This window comes from Myotis daubentonii, chromosome 15, assembly GCF_963259705.1.
Source record: "Myotis daubentonii chromosome 15, mMyoDau2.1, whole genome shotgun sequence".
In the NCBI taxonomy this organism is placed as follows: Eukaryota; Metazoa; Chordata; class Mammalia; order Chiroptera; family Vespertilionidae; genus Myotis; species Myotis daubentonii.
In genome coordinates, this window is record NC_081854.1 from 1,540,305 (window position 1) to 1,557,450 (window position 17,146).

The window sequence follows — 17,146 nt, forward strand, 5'->3', positions numbered from 1 at the left end:
CGTGTGCGCCCGTCGGGGGAACCCGATGGAGTGCGTTCTGCGGTGGGAGTTGCTGTGTGAGAGCCGGTGCGTGGAGCGTGCTGTGCGCGTGCGATCGCCTCTCTGGTTGCGGGTGCGAGTGTGTGAGGGGCCGTGACCACGGGTGCGGCGCTGCTTGTGACGGTGTACCTCGTGTTTGGTTCCGACCCGGCGGTTGATTGGGACCGTTCGACGGTTGTGTGTGACGAGTAAAAGGACGTTTGGGCGAAAAAATTGCCTCCGCCATTAAGTCAGCATTTCCGTGGAGCAGCCATGACCCCCGAAGGCTTGGAGGGAGGAAAAAGGCCCAAGGGTTTGTCTGGTAACCGATTGTAAACATGGGATCTGTGTTGGAATAAATGTCGATCATGGGGATGCCAGATCGGCAAAAACGTTTTACACGAGACGTCGAGGAGTTTTCTGTTACGGGGTGACTTCTCGGACGAGTCCCCTAACGCCCCCGGCAGCTCACGTCTGCGTGGAAGCGAGGGGAGCCCTGGATCCGCACATCCCGAGCGGCGTGTTCCCTGTGGCCGGGTGTCCCCGGGTCCTGGATGCTCTGATCCCTTTCTGTGGCCGGGTGCCCCCGGGTCCTGGATGCGCTCAGGCCCCGTGATGCCTGGTCCCTCCCTGTGGCCGGGTGCCTCCGGGTCCTCGATGCGCGTCAGGCCCCCGTGGTGATGCCTGGTCCCTCCCTGTGGCCGGGTGCCCCCGGGTCCTCGATGCGCGTCAGGCCCCCGTGGTGATGCCTGGTCCCTCCCTGTGGCCGGGTGCCCCTGGGTCCTGGATGCCTCGGCCCCGTGATGCCTGGTCCCTCCCTGTGGCCGGATGTCCCCGGGTCCTGGATGCTCTGATCCCTTTCTGTGGCCGGGTGCCCCCGGGTCCTTGATGCGCGTCAAGCCCCCGTGGTGATGCCTGGTCCCTCCCTGTGGCCGGGTGCCCCCGGGTCCTGGATGCTCCGGCCCCGTGATGCCTGGTCCCTCCCTGAATGGGGAAAGACAGTGGGGAAAACAGCACCAGGGGGGGGAGTCCACGCTTCCAGCGCGGACGGTGTCATTGGACAGAAGTCGCTCTAAACAAAAAACCAGGTAATGGGGTCCAGCCGCCCTGGCTCAGGGGTTGAGTGTCCACCTAGGAACCGGGAGGTCACGGGTTCGATTCCCCATCAGGGCACATGCCCGGGTGGTGGGCTCCATCCCCAGTGCGGGGTGTGCAGGAGGCCGCCGATCCATGATTCTCTCATTGATGTTTCTATGTCTTTCCTCTCCCTTCCTCTCTGACATCAATAAAAACGTATTTTTAAAAAACTAAATAATGTGTAAGGAACTAGTCTTTGCGGACGCTGGGCAGCGCCGATCCCCGAGAGGAGGGGAATGAAGAACTGCAGTGGCTTTCGGGAGGCATATTCCAGACCTCAAACCGCTGACACCAGCGACACAGTTTGGGGAGCCTGCGGTGCCGGGGATTGGGGGGCAGAGCGGGGACCAGGCCTGGGCCTGTGGCTGGAGGGCGCGCTGCCTCTGCGCCGGGCGGTGGGAGAGCCTTCAGAGACAAGACGTGACGTCACAGAGGCCCCCTGGAAACAGCCGTGAGGCTGACCTCCGGGCTGGGACCTGGGGGACAGCCCTGGCCAGTCCAGCAAAGTGGGGGGCCCCGCCGAGTGGGGCGACTGCGCAGTCCGACCAGCCGCCTCGGCGTGGGCGGGGCTGGGCGGGGGTGGAGGTGGGGTCCCGGGCCGAGACCCTGCAAAAGGAGGATGTGGAGGCGCCCCCAGCCTGCGGTCCCAGGATGCACTGCGCCGCGTCCCTCCCTGGACTCCATTTCCCAGCGGTCCCTGCGGCCGGCGCCAGCTGCTCGCCCGAGCGCCGCGGCCCCTTTGTGAGTCCGCGGGTCCCGCCCCGGCCCGGCCCGCGGAGATGCGGGGCCCCCGGCCTCGGCCCGCCGCGCGGAGGGAGGCGCCCGCCTGCGGGGAGGAGGTGGTGAGCGGCGTGCGGGCGCGGGGACGGAGCGGGGCCCGGGGTCCCCGTGAGGCTGTGACGAGGCGTGTGACGGCGTGAGGCCGCCTGTGTGTGTCAGTGTGTGACCATGTGAACAGGTGGACCCTGTGTGTGTGTCAGTGAGTGTGTGTGTGTGACTGAGGGGGTGGCCGTGGGGCGGGGTGACAGTGAGCGTGACAGCGGGCCCGGTGGCCCCTGTGACCCGCGTGAGGGGGACCCGCCTCGGGGCGGGGGGCAGAGACAGGAGGGTCGATGGGCGTGGGCGGGGAGGACGGGGGTGGGGCTGGGGGCGGGGAGGAGACACGGGCGGGCCTCGGGCTGCACCCCCGGGGCCGGCTGCGGGACCGCGGCCTCCGGTGCAGAAGGACCTCCCCTCTTCCTCCCTCCGCCGGGGAGGGAGCGGAGCGGGAGGGAGCCCTACTGTGCGCTGTTGATAGTCACACCGGCTGCTGGTGGGGAGCAGGTTGAGGCGGGTCCCCAGCCGCAGGGAGGGGCGGTGCTCACAGGTGTGGGAGGCATTGTGACCCCAAACCCGGTTCTGACCGCTGAGAGATCGGCCTTACCTTCCAAGGCGGAGGGGTTAGTGGCAAACAACTCTTTTTTAAAAATGAGAGAGGACTCCGGCCGGTTTGGCTCAGTGGATAGAGCGTCGGCCTGCGGACTGAAGGGTCCCGGGTTCGATTCCGGTCAAGGGCATGTACCTTGGTTGCGGGCACATTCCCAGTAGGAGGTGTGCAGGAGGCAGCTGATCGATGTTTCTTTCTCATCGATGTTTCTAACTCTCTATCCCTCTCCCTTCCTCTCTGCAAAAAATCAGTAAAATCTATTTTAAAAAAAATAAAGCACAGGGGAATAGAGTTGTACACTTGGGAGGGACTGATTCAGGGTACCCCTCATCTGCGTCTGCAGTGGCGGGGCGGGAGAGGGGCTGTCCAGGCCCCTGACGCAGGGTCCCTTTCTCCCTCCACAGCTCGCCCTTCCCCAGACACTGCGCCTCTGCCGGAGAGGAGCCTGAGGGAGGGGCGGGAAGCGCTGCCATCCGTCCTCAGGCTCCGAAAGCCATGTCCCAGGTAAGGAGCATCTCTCCTCCCCTCCCAGGCCTGCGCTGCTTGTCAGGCTGTGTGCTAACAGTCTGGTTTCTCCTGAGACTCACCAGCCTACCAGCGTCCCCTCCATGAGGGACCTGGCCCTCCTATCCTCCAATCCAGTGTCAGGGGGTCCCCCATACCCAGTGAGCGTCCCCTTTTTCTCAGCAGTTTCATCTTTATCCAAGAAATAGTTCAGTGCCGCCTATGGCTTTCAGGAGGCCACGTGCCCGTGATTATAGTTTGTTTACTGTACACCGAGTGGCCAGGTTATGATGACCACCCCATCAGGACAATGAAGTGGTTGTGCAAAGCTACACTAATAAAAGAGAGACATGCAAATTGGTGTCACTCCGCTACGCCCACCAGCCAATCAGGATGAGTATGCAAATCAACCCCACAAAGATGGCGGTTACTTTGCATACGCAGGTGGGGAGCAAAGACTGAAGGCTGGCCGGAGTGAAGACTGAAGAGACTTGGCTTCTCCGCTCTGGCCGGACCAATGGCCTGGGTCCCGGGTGCTGGAGGAAAACCGGTGCCAGCAGCCAGGGGAAGGAAGGGCCTATCGCGCAAATCTTTGTGCAACGGGCTTCTAGTAATAACAATAATAAAACCTTGAGAGTATTTTCTTAGGAAGTTTTCAATATTCAGTATTTTTGGAAGTGTCAATGAAGTACTGATGGGGTGGTCATCATAATCTGGCCACTCAGTGTGTAATGTAACAATGTGAAATTAGTGGAGAAAGGATGGGTTATGCATTTAGAGAAAAAAAAAATTTCTTCCTGTTCTAGCCAGTTTGGCTCAGTGGATAGTGTCAGCCTGCGGACTGAAGGGTCCCAGGTTCGATTCCGGTCAAGGGCACATGCCCGGGTTGCGGGCTTGATCCCCAGTAGGAGGCGTGCAGGAGGCAGCCGATCCATGATTCTCTTTCATCATGGATGTTTCTCTCTCTCCCTCCCTGAAATCAATAAAAACATATTTAAAAATAAAATAACTAAATTTCTTCCTTACAATGTATAGGTTAAATCTAAACCATAGAACCATGCAAACTGCTAAGGGAAAACCTAGAGAAGAGGTTGGAAAGAGGAATCTGGGCCAGAAGCACGAGTCAGCGCTGTCCAGTGGCACCTCCTGGGGTGACCGACTGGAAAGGTGCTCCCCGTGGCTGCGGGGCACTTGTCTGTCCTGGCGTGACTGAGGACCTGGACTCTCAATGTTAACTGACCAACATGTAAATAGCGACATGCGGTGAGCAGCTGGTGTGTTGGACAGCACAGATCCAGGCTCAAGAAACGGTACAGCCAGGAAGAAAGTGGAGGGCGAGCCTGTCCGAATCTCTCACTGCACAGACGAGGAAAGAGAGCGCCAGGGAGGAAAGCCCGTGTCCCCGTCACTGGTTAGCGACTGTGCGGCTGTAGGGAGCGGTTGTGTGCGCTGAGGGTCAGGAACACGGATGGTGGGGCGTGAGGAGGTGAAGAGGGTGGAGGGAGGAGGACACCGTGGAGCCGTGTGCCCACCGTGACGACCGAGCACTCATCTCGTTCCTGTTCCCAGACTGTCCCTGGCCCCCGCTCCACCTGGAATGAGATCCCAGTGTCCTTATCCGGGCATGCAGGGCCCTCTGTGACCCAGCCCCAGCGCTCCCAGACCTCATCCTGCCCGTGTGCATCTCCGCTCTGTCCACACTGGCCACTTATTCTTGCTCAGACGTCCTGGGCTCTTCCCTGTCTCCGAATCTTCGCATTTGCTCCCCCTAGATCAGGGATGGCGAACCTATGAACTCATTTCTTGGGTTGATTTTTCTTTGTTAAATGGCATTTAAATATATAAAATAAATATCAAAAATATAAGTCTTTGTTTGACTATGGTTGCAAATATCAAAAAATTTCTATATGTGACACGGCACCAGAGTTAAGTTAGGGTTTTTCCCCAAATGCTGACACGCCGAGCTCAAAAGGTTCGCCATCACTGGCCTATAATTAGTGCATTCCACTTCCCGAACAAGGCAGGTCCCGACTGTGGATTTACTCCAGGATATCTGACTAGTACATGTTACACATGGTTTACAGTCAGTCCTTGGGGCTCGTAACTTCTTCCTGTGTTTATGCTTCCACTTCTATCTTCTTCCTGAAGAACCCCTATGGCAGTGGTTCTCAACCTTCTGGCCCTTTAAATACAGTTCTTCATGTTGTGACCCAACCATTTTATTTTCGTTGCTACTTCATCACTGTCATGTTGCTGCTGTGATGAATCGTCATGTAAATATCTGATATGCAGGATGGTCTTAGGCGACCCCTGTGAAAGGGTCTTTTGACCGCCAAAGGGGTGGCGACCCACAGGTTGAGAACCGCTGCCCTATGGGTATTTCTTTGTGTGCAGGCCAATACTTGACTCCCGGCCTGAATGGTTTCTCATTAGCTCCTATTCTTGCTGGGTCACAATAGGGTCCTTTAAAATTTTTTTTTGAGGTTAAATAATTTTGGGAAATCCTAATTCAATGGAGAGAAAAAGTCTAGAAATTATCTTAAGAAAATAGAGACAGTGCAGCATCAGAGTGAAAAATGAAGGTTCAAAAAACTGAAGATTATCAAGGGTTAGTAGCTAAGATACGGCATGTTTATACCTTATAATATTATCCATCCGGCAAAACTAGTAACTGTAAATTTTGATGGGTGACACGGTGAGTTGGTGTGTGTGTGTGGGCTGGAGGACTTCCAATTCTTGAACTTAAAAAGGGAAAAAATTCACTGAAGGTAGAAATACTGAATATTATTTTCTAAGTTTCCTTAATGATGACAAAATTGTGCAAGAATTGTTTTATCACATCAAGATAAATGTAAAAATATTTGAAAGGCAGTCAGGTCTCATTGGCCAGGGGAAAGGTGTCAGTAGGTCCCCTGAAACCTGGAATCCATGCGTGTGTATGTGCAGCGTAAAAACGTCTCCTAAGGATTTTATCCAGCAAAACCTACCTCAGCTCACCGCCATCTACACAAGAAATGACGTGTGAGGAACAGGTTATTTTTTTTTGCAGAAAATTTTGAAGAGTCTGTATCAAAAGTCCGGTTTTTATGGAGATGCTGGTTGACAGGCCCACACTCTCTAGCACAAGATTCATCTTTTCGGACCCGACTTGTGTTCCCTCCCTTCCTAAAGCCTCCCTCACGCCCCGATCTCCCTGGTTATGAAGCGTCGTAGAGATGGGAGCTGGTGCGTGTATGTTGCTTGGAGTCATACTTTCGTTTCCCTTATAGGCGGCTTAACATTTCTGTCCATGTCCCAGGCAGCGGCGGCTCCTATATCGCCTCATTTTTCCCCATGTTTGTGTAAAATCGCTGATGTGCTGGAATACACATCTTCAGTGGGAGCATTATGGGAAGAACAGGAGTGAGGTTTGCATTTGACAACCACCAAGGCCGGAAACACCCCAGAGCGTACTCCTCTGGGGTCCCAGAGGCCGCTGCCACGTTGGGCCTCCCCATCCATTGCTGGGCTGAGGGGAGACCTGGCACGGGCGCCAGCAGGGCTCGGTACTGACCTGTGTGGTGGCGGTCCTTCAGCACCTGACCAGCCAGCTCAGTCCAGATGCGCCCCATTGAGTGCCATCCGTCCGTCAGCCCAGCTAAGAGCGGGCATGGCTGTGACATGCCACACCTAAGGGGCATGTTGAGACCAGCAGCCAGCCCTGGTAAGGCTGGAGCAGGTGCGTCTCTTAGGAAGGATGTACGTTTTGAATTTTTAGGAAACATGCCAGGTCTTGTCCCATGTTATAAAGAAGATCCTTGCTCTAACAGGTTTGGCTCAGTGGATAGAGCGTCGGCCTGCGGACTGGAGGGTCCCAGGTTCGATTCCGGTCAGGGGCATGTACCTTGGTTGCGGGCACAACCAAGTGGGGCGTGTGCAAGAGGCAGCTGATCGATGTTTCTCACCCATCGATGTTTCTGACCCTCCCTCTTCCTTCCTCTGTAAAAAATCAATAATATATATATACACATATATATATTTAAAAATGATCCTTAATTCAACACGCAGTAGCCGAGCCAGCTGTCCTGTAACATTCAAAACTCTCTCGCTCCTGGGAAGCTGTGTGCGCCCCGCCAGCGAGAGCTGTGGGTGTTTTTTTTGCACTTCATGATCACATTGGAAACCTTCACTAAGTCCACTAGCAGAGCCTAGAATTACTCTTATTTTGTCTCTGAGGTAGCAGATAGGTTACCCATTGTCTTTGAGACTCAGTGGGATTATCAGGCGCTGTTGGGGAATCTTTTGTTGCCTCTGCTTGTTCTCTGTGATGGCGTCCGTTGGTTTAAGTTATATTTTTGCAAAATGACTATAAAACTTGTATACTATTTTATTACCTATCTATCTAATTTTAGAAAATCAAAATTATAAGCATTAATAGGATAGGATATGTATGTGTATATATGGGATGTATATATAGATAGATCTGGAACATTCCACTGTAGAGTTTGGGGAAATGCTGGTTTAGACCATATACATCTTGGAAGGCGTAACTCATGTTCCTGTCTTTCCCTTGAAGCGTTTCTTCACTTCCACAGTTTATCTTGATTTTCCATATTGAGAAATGCCCTAGCATTTAGTATGAAAAACGCATTAGTTTACACTTGACGGCTGAGTGTTGTTATTGCCCATTTTTGCGTGTGACAAGTCTTTTCTCCATCAGTAGAGACTATGAAATCGTACACTTAGCGTGGCAGCATCAACACTAAGCACAGAGAAGTCATCCGGCAGCTACTTGACATGTGTTGCTCAGAACCTAAGATGCTACCAGGAAATTTCACTCTTTGTAATATTTCTCTCCAGCAGTAAAGTGATTTAGCTCTTCACGCTACACCCGTGTGAGGGTAAGAACACCAGTCGGACAAAAATACGTTTATGTCATTTCAGGATTTGGTGACATTTGGAGATGTGGCTATAGATTTCTCTCAAGAGGAGTGGGAATGGCTAAATCTTGCTCAGAGGAATTTGTACAGGAAGGTGATGTTGGAGAACTACAGGAACCTGGAGTCGCTGGGTAAGATCTCCCTGTAATTCAGAATCTCCCCAGAGGGCTGCTCCCTCACATAATGTTTGGGGAGCCTCTGATATACGTCGCTGCATTTCTCTTCCTGCTGCTCCCCAAAATAGGCTGAGTTTTGTAGAATTGGCAGCTTCATTAGACAATCCCTACAACTTCCTCTTTTTTCAAAACACTCCCTCTTCCTTCACTCTCCCTAGAGTGCCCCCACCGCCTGAGGACCAAGGGCTTGATCTGATTTCAGAGCCTGGCTTATTTCCCCTTTATTTCTTCTACGCAGGAGTTTCAGTTTCGAAGCCAGAGGTGATCTCACTTCTGGAGCAAGGAAGAGAGCCCTGGATGGCAGCGAAGGCCAGGACAGAAGGCACATGCTCTGGTGAGTGAGAGAGAACTAGGGAGGTAGAGGCCACTGCAAGAAAACGGAGCTCCGCCCTTCTGAAGGGTCCAGCTCACCACGCGTATTGTCTGGGTGGCTTCCTTAAAGGCTCCAGGCCTGGGACACACATTGAAGCATCTTTTAGCATGAGCTCCCCAACTTACTCTCCTTGTATACATTCTCTCACAGGGTCTCCTTGTCCTCGCCTTTGAGTTTTGCACAAGTCGTTCCAACACATGAAAATATCCAGACGCAGCAATGCCTCTACTTTCCCTTTTGCCACTCATTTCTTTTTGGTTGAAGGATTGATTCATTTCTTTTTTCATTATTTTACTAACAATGTTGAGCATCTTTTCATGAACGTATTGGCCATTCATATATCTTTTGTGAAGTGTTCAATTTTTTGCCCAGTTTTCAGTGGGTTGTTTTTCTTCTTCTTTTTTATTTTTTAAATATATTTTATTGATTTTTTACAGAGAGGAAGGGAGAAGGATAGAGAGCCAGAAACATTGATGAGAGAGAAACACCGATCAGCTGCCTCCTGCACACTCCCCACTGGGTATGTGCCTGCAACCAGGGTACATGCCCTTGACCAGAATCGAACCTGGGACCCTTGAGTCCGCAGGCCGATGCTCTATCCACTGAGCCAAACTGGTTAGGGCTGTTTTTCTTCTTATTGAGTTGTAAGAGTTCTTTCTTTAGATGGTCTTAGAACAAGTCCCGTGTCATTTGTATGTATTGTGATATACGTATGCCAATTGTGGTTTGGCGTTCTTGTTTTTCTACTGCTGTCTTTTGAACATTCAAAGTTTTCCATTTTCATAAAGTCCAATTTATTTGTCTTGATTGGTGCTTTTGCGCCATCTCTAAGAAATTCTTGCTACCCCCAGGTCACCAACATATTCTTCTATTTTTTCCCCTCTAGGAATGTTCTATTTTAATTTTTACATTTGGGTAATGATCCATTGAGCTAATTTCTTGCGTGAGATAAATAGTGAGGTTCATTTCCCCCACTTCGGATGTTCAGTTATTCCAGAACTCTTCGTTGTAAAGACTTTCCTTTCTCCATTATATTGCTTTGTTGGTACCCTTGTTGAAAAGCAGTTGAACATAAATGCAGAATTCTAGTTCTGAACTCTGTTCTGTTCCATTGATCTACATCTATCCTTTTACCATTACCATACCGTCTTGATATCTGTAGCTTTCAGATATCAGATAATCTATTCAAAAAGCCTGCTGGGATTTCACTTGGGATTACGATACATCTACATCAATTTGGGGAGAATTGACATCCTCACATAATTGAGTTTTCCAGTTCATGAGTATGGTTTTCTTTAGCCATTTGTTAAGGTTTTCTTTCTCTTAGCAATATTTTATAGTCATCCAGTGTAGTGGTTTAAAAATTTTAAAAAACATTTTTCTGAGTCTTATTTTTGTGTGCTATAATTTTAAATAGAATTCTTAAAAAATCCCATCTTCCAGTTGTTTGCAGCTAGTATGTAAGACTGTAAAGTGATTTTTATATGAACTATCTGACAACCTTGCTAGATTCATCTAGTAGTTGAGCATTTTCTGCAGAGACAATCATATTATCTGTCAATACAGTTTTCTTTCTTCCTGTCTGATCCTTATGCCTTGTTTTTCTTGATTTATTATAATAGCTTGGGTCTCCTGTACAATGTTGAATTGTACCACTTTCTCAATCTTAAGGGGAACTGTATTCAGTCTTTCACCATTAAGTTGATGTTAGTTTGCTTAGATGCCCTTTCTCAATTTTAGGAAGTTCATTTCTATTCCTGGTTTGCTGATAAATTTTACAAATAAATTTAGTAAAATACTCTTTCTACATCTATTGAAATGATCATATGATTTTTCATCTTTAATCTGCTGATGTAATGATCATTCATTGATTTTCACATATTAAACCAACCTTGCATTCCTGGGATATTTCATTTTTTCTAGTTACCTTACTGACTATATATGAAGAATTTATGTTTTAATCAACTCTCTTAAGTTCTTATGTATTTTATTGACTGATTTTTGTTTTAAAAGTTCTTTTCTTCTGCATAAACACACACTATTTTTTTACTATCTTTTAGATTGGGAGTATGCATTTAAAAACAGTGAATTTTCATCAAAGCAAGTTATTTATGAAGAATCATCCAAAGTAGTGACAACAGGAAGAAGCCATCTTAGTTACAGCCTTGATTGCCCCAGTTTGATAGAAGACTATGAAAGTGGGGACTGGTTTAACAACAAGTTGCAAAGTAAGGAGGTACATCCTAGTCAACTGATCATCACGCATAAGGAAATCCTTACTGAAGATCAAAGTAGTGAATGTACTAAATCTTGGCAAACTTTCCACCAGGATGCAATATTTGCTATAAAACAGGGTTTTCCCACCAAAGAAAGAACACATAAGCATGAGCCACAAAAGAGAAAATACCGCAAAAAATCTGTGGACATGAAGCCTAAGAAAGTCTATGTAGAAAAGAAACTTTTGAAATGTAATGAGTGTGAGAAAGTTTTCAACCAGAGCTCATCCCTTACTCTTCACCAGAGAATTCATACCGGGGAGAAACCCTATGCCTGTGTTGAATGTGGGAAAACCTTCAGCCAGAGTGCAAACCTGGCTCAACATAAGCGAATACACACCGGAGAGAAGCCCTACGAATGTAAGGAATGTAGGAAAGCCTTCAGCCAGAACGCACACCTCGCTCAGCACCAGAGAGTTCACACTGGAGAGAAACCTTACCAGTGTAACGAGTGTAAGAGAGCCTTCAGCCAGATTGCACACCTGACGCAACACCAGAGGGTTCACACTGGAGAGAGACCGTTCGAATGTATTGAGTGTGGAAAGGCCTTTAGTAACGGTTCGTTTCTTGCTCAGCATCAGCGAATTCATACAGGGGAGAAACCTTATGTATGTAATGTGTGTGGGAAAGCCTTTAGCCATCGTGGTTACCTAATCGTGCATCAGAGGATTCACACCGGAGAGAGACCTTACGAGTGTAAGGAATGCAGGAAGACCTTCAGCCAGTATGCGCACCTGGCTCAGCACCAGAGAGTTCACACTGGAGAGAAACCGTATGAGTGTAAGGTGTGTAGGAAAGCCTTCAGCCAGATCGCATACCTCGATCAGCACCAGAGGGTCCATACTGGAGAGAAACCTTATGAATGCATTGAATGTGGGAAGGCCTTCAGCAATAGTTCATCGCTGGCACAACACCAGCGGAGTCACACGGGAGAGAAACCTTACATGTGTAAGGAGTGCAGGAAAACATTTAGCCAGAATGCAGGCCTTGCCCAGCACCAGCGGATCCATACTGGAGAGAAACCTTACGAATGCAACGTGTGTGGGAAAGCCTTTAGCTACAGTGGCTCTCTTACCCTGCATCAAAGAATTCACACTGGAGAGCGACCCTACGAATGTAAGGACTGCAGGAAATCGTTCAGGCAGCGTGCACACTTGGCTCATCACAAGAGAATTCACGCTATGGAGTCTTTCTTGAGTCTCTCCTCTTCCTCACCCTCCATGTCCAGCCATTTGCCAAAAGCTATAGGTTTTATCTCCTAAATATGCCTTGAATCTCACTCCTTTAATCATTTCCACTCCATCACCTTCATCCAGTGCACAATAACCTACTTGACGTGGTCTATGGAAATAGCTTCCTAATTGGATTACTGTGTTGACCACTTACTTTGTCAGTTGTCACACTGCAGACAAACCTATTAAAAATAGTTTGATCATATCACTCTCATTAAAACCCCTCCTGGCATACTATAGTTCTTAGGTTAAAGCACACAGTCCTCAAAATAGCCTAAGAGAACTTCCCCCAATACCTCGTTCCAGCCTACCTTACAAAGCCCCATCTCATGCCAATATCCATCTCATTCTCTGAAGACTTATCCAGAATTAAGAACTCATGCCCGCATCAAATAGATCTTGGTTCTAATCCTTGCTCTTCCCTTTTTTAGCCCTCTAATCTTGGAGAAACATTTTGTCATTTGTAAGCTTCAGTTTTTAAAAAAATATATATTTCATTGATTTTTTACAGAGAGGAAGGGAGAGGGACAGAGTCAGAAACATCGATGAGAGAGAATCATTGATCAGCTGCCGCCTCCACACCTCCCACTGAAGATGTGCATGCATCCAAGGTACATGCCCTTGACTGGAATTGAACCTGGGTCCTTTCAGTCCTTAGGCCGATGGTCTGTACACTGAGCCAAACCGGTTAGGGCTTCAGTTTTATATTATAGAAATAATAATGGTACTACCTCGGAAGTTAATGGGTCCTAGGCCGGCTTGCTCAATGGTTAGAGCATTGGGCTGCAGAGTGAAAGGTTGTGGGTTCAATTCCGGTCAAGGGCATGTACCTCAGTTGCAGGCTTGATCCCTAGCCTCAATTGGAGCATGTGCAGGAGGCAACCAATCAGTGTCTCTCTCACATTTATGTTTCTCTCTCCTTTTACTCTCTCTAAAACTCAATGGAAAAAAATATCCTTGGGTGAGAATTAACAACAAAAATATTAATGCGAACATTAAATGAGATAATGCATGTAAATGGCCCGGCAGATAGCCTAGCATAAAGTAGTCTTTCAATAAACTGTAAAATAAAAAGATACTGTGGTATTCAAAGAAAACATGACCATCTTAACAATGATTAGCTGAGAAAGAGCAAATGCAGCAGCTGTCTCAGGTTGTAGAGATTATTGATTAGGAACAGTGGTCATTGTTCTAAAGGTGGGTGGGTGACCTGGGTATCTAATACAGTAGGATTGATGTTCAAGTACATGATAATAGAGAGTAAGATAGTGGCTGCTATTTCAGCATGGCTATCTAGGAATATATGACTTTGTTGGTAAGAAAAATTAACTTCATTACATATTAATTCTAAGCAGTCAGATTTTAAAAACCAATTTGTGATTAGTAGAATTTACTTACTGAGATGCAGTCTTCATTTCCATTTAAACAAAGGCAAAAAGATAGTTAAAAGAAAACTTGAAAAATAAAGGTTAAGTTTGACCCCTGCTCCTAATTCCAGGAGGATGCATTGTTTTACACCTATGCCATTTAAAATAGAAAAAGTTGAGCTTCTAAGCTGTAATTCTAAGACTGGAGGGGGAAAGAAACCAACACTATATAGGTCGATACTCATAAACTGGCTGCCTACAAACATGTTTGATTTGGTATGCATCAAGTATTTTTTTTTAATTTATAGATTTTTTAAAAGAGAAACATTGATTTGTTGTCCCACTTATTTATGCATTCATTAGGTAATTATTGTATGTGTCCTGACCAGGGTTAGAACCCATAACCTTGGTGTATCAGGACTATACTCTAACCAACTGAGCTACGAGCTACTCAGCCAGGGATGGTATGCATTAAACTAAAAAGGAATCTGAATACCTTTAGGTGGGCATGTGTTTTCCAGCTCACCACAGTTCAAACCATTCCCTGTTCCCTTATCTTTGACTTGTTTTATATTTCATATTATGTTCTCTTCGAGAATACAGTCAATGCATTAACCCACTCACATGAATACAGGTACAAAGAAAATGATGAAAGTTAACACATTGTATGCAGGAAACGTATTTATACGTTTTACGCTGCCTGGTGGTAGAGCGCGGGACACGTATTTTATAGACGCTGGATACGTTTTTTATAGACTAGCGGTAGAATGCGGGGAACGCATAAATACATAAACTAAAGTTATCGTAATTTTACTCAACGTTGCCATTTGCGCAAAAAATTAGCAAAAATGGCCCGTGCCACCTGTTAGCGCGCGATAAAAACTACCCGCAAACAATTTAATAGAGGGTGAAAGAAGGCTTGAGCAGACATTTATCCTTCTGCAGGGGAAGACTCGGTGTTACACTGATGTTAGTAGGCCCAAATTCACCCACAGATTCCTTGTACCTAACGAAATCCCAATAAGAATTTCTTAAGGCTTGAAAGATTGTCTCTGTGAACATACACAGATACATTCAAACAGATATACATATAAAGATATACATAATAAAGGTGATATTTCATGCCAGTGGCTTAACAGTTTTGGTCAAATTGACTGCTTTGCACAAAACGATCCCCTCATTCTTTTATCCCCTCTTTTTTTTTTATTTTTATTTTTTATCCAAATGTGAAACAGTGATTAAAGGACACGGGAACATACTTTATAGAGCGAGAACAATCTTCCTAAGTGACATGAGATCCAGAAGCCACACACACAAAGATTCTAGGTTTGATTGTGTAAGAACTTTATTAGGTATAGAGTCAAAGACAGTATAAACAAAAGGCTTAAACAGAATTAGAGGGAATCATTAACCCATGAAATTCATATTCTTAACACACAAGTGCTCCTACAATCACTTAGAAAATGGCACTTCCTCCCGCCATGGGCAAAGGGTATGAAGAGGCAACAGGTGACTGATGAACATGTGGTAAGTACTGAATCTCAGTAGGATCAGAAGAAATACAAGTTAAGCCAGTGAATTATTTACACTGCCAAAGCAAATGAAAGGAGATGCTCTATGTGCCGAGTGAAGAAAAATGAATTACAGAACTTCTTGTGAACGGCAACTTGTCGATACCAGAATTTTCCTGGGCCAAACCACGAATTTCTTTTGCAGTTAACAAATAGCACACAGTGTATCTCCCAACAATGGCAAAGGCACCAAACAAGCAGAAAAGAGAGGGTCAGGAAGAATAGCTAGACCAGATAGAACTCTACTCATTCCAAAATTAAAATTCTAGCCTTGCAGAGGCTCTATGGATTACTGGTAGAGTCCGTCTTACCCAATTTCCTCTACTAAAAAAAAAATAAGGGGGGGGGGGGAGCCAAATTAAATAAAAATAAACATGCCAGCATCATTGAAATAGGAAGTGATACCACCTCATATCACACATTATGAAAAGGAGAATACAGAATCAGCAGTTAGGGCCACACTAAAGAACATGCCAGGATCTTTGGCGAACTCTACCCTCTGATAAGAGCAGCACAATGGAGAAAACGTAGGCAGAAGGAACTCTGAAAAACTAGACTAATATAACCCAACATGGTGGGATGAAGGTGCTTAAAATTCCTCTAAGAGGCCTTCATTCTAGATCCTCGTCTGAAGAGCAAAGGCAAGTTGGCAATATCTGTTAAAATTCGTCTATCTTGTGATCTACCAATTTATCCTCCAAAAATATTGGTAAAACCTTACAAAAGTGTATGTAGAAGAATGTTAATCGCAACACTTTTTAAAAAAATATAAACCCTAGACCCACAGTGGTCCCTGCCCTCGCTAAATGCTCTATGAGATCTGCACTTCCGGTGAAGATGGAATTGGAGGGAATAGTTTACCTTCCCACCTGAAATACTAAAATCTATAAAACCTTGGTGTTGATGAGACTGGTCACTGGGCAACGAAACAGGCCCATGGGAAATGGGAAATGAGTGAGGGGAATACGGGACTATGATTCCCCCAGGGAACCACATGCGTTATTTCCAAGGCTTTGTGTGTGGTCTCTGAGTGGAGGCGATGGAGCTGGGAGACGAAGAGGCTGAGGTGGTTGGAGTTCACAGGATAAAGTGCCAGGCACTTAGAGGAAAAACAACCCCGACTCCTGCAGCATCGTTACCCGAGTAAGAACTCTAGTTTTTAGCTAGAATCCTGAACAGGACGTGTGTGCGTGGAAATCACCTGAAGTTGCGGAAAGGACTGATGGCGTTCTAAGGAGAAATAGACAAATCCACAATGACGAGACTTTGACATGCATCTCTCAACAGGACAAGGAGACAGAAAGTCAGCAAGGATGCTGAAAACCTAGACAACACGACGTGCGAACTTGACTTAATGGGCACTTTGAAACTATTCCACCCAAGGACAGAATATACAATCTCTTCAAATGCACAAAGCACACTGACCAAGGCAGACCATATGGTAGATTTTAAAATGTCTCAAATTTAAAAGGGTTCAAGTCCTACAAAATGTTTTAGTGACCAGAACAGATTAAATTAGCAATCAATAACAAACATAACTGGAAAATCCCCAAATATTTGGACCTAAATAGCCCAATTTTTAGCAACCCATCGGTCAAGAGATACCAGAATGGGAAAATAGAAAGTATTTGAATGAAAAACCACAGAATATCAAAAGGTTTAACACTGTACTGAAAAGGAAATATAGCACTAATTGCTAAGGTATAAAACTCTCACATCAGCGACTTCAATTTCCACCCTAACACTTCAGAAAATGAACAATAAACACCCGAGTTAGCATAAAAATGGAATAATAAAGATAATAAAAATTGATCTTGCGAGATTTTTTTTATCTTCACCCAAGGCTAGGTTTGTTGATTTGAGAGAGAGGAAGGGACAGAGAAAAACATCAATGTGAGAAACATCCATCATTTGCCTCCCGTAAGTGCCCTGACTGGGGATTGAACCCGCACCTTCTTGGTATATGTCAGTGGTTCTGAACCTTCCTAATGCCACGACCCTTTAATACAGTTCCTCATGTTGTGGTGACCCCCAATTTCATTGTTACAGACTGAACATAATTAAAGCATAGTGATTAATCACAAAAACAATATGTAATTATATATGTGTTTTCTGATGGTCTTAGGCGACCCCTGTGAAAGGGTCAT

The 17,146-nt window shown here is 46.7% G+C and overlaps 1 protein-coding gene across 2 annotated transcripts; it reads left to right on the plus strand.

Annotated features, from left to right (window-relative positions):
- Nucleotides 1-1,781: 1,781 nt before the first annotated feature.
- Nucleotides 1,782-16,811, plus strand: ZNF583 (zinc finger protein 583). 2 transcript variants are annotated; one of them, XM_059664994.1, is made up of 5 exons: nucleotides 1,782-1,997; nucleotides 2,986-3,085; nucleotides 8,009-8,135; nucleotides 8,419-8,514; nucleotides 10,614-16,811. In XM_059664994.1, exons 1-5 carry the CDS (start codon nucleotides 1,807-1,809, stop codon nucleotides 12,089-12,091), a joined length of 1,992 nt encoding a protein of 663 aa, XP_059520977.1. In that variant the 5' UTR covers nucleotides 1,782-1,806; the 3' UTR covers nucleotides 12,092-16,811. The 2 variants fall into 2 exon arrangements, with proteins under 2 accessions (XP_059520977.1, XP_059520978.1); XM_059664995.1 differs by lacking the exons at nucleotides 1,782-1,997; nucleotides 2,986-3,085 and having other exon boundaries at nucleotides 7,997-8,135.
- Nucleotides 16,812-17,146: the final 335 nt, after the last annotated feature.

Bases quoted from the DNA above. Each gene is read 5' to 3' on its own strand.
- ZNF583 (XM_059664994.1), top strand. From the start codon at position 1,807: ATGCACTGCGCCGCGTCCCTCCCTGGACTCCATTTCCCAGCGGTCCCT. The intron at 3,086-8,008 runs GTAAGGAGCATC...ATGTCATTTCAG, and splicing joins CTCCGAAAGCCATGTCCCAG to GATTTGGTGACATTTGGAGA. The intron at 8,515-10,613 runs GTGAGTGAGAGA...ACTATCTTTTAG, and splicing joins GACAGAAGGCACATGCTCTG to ATTGGGAGTATGCATTTAAA.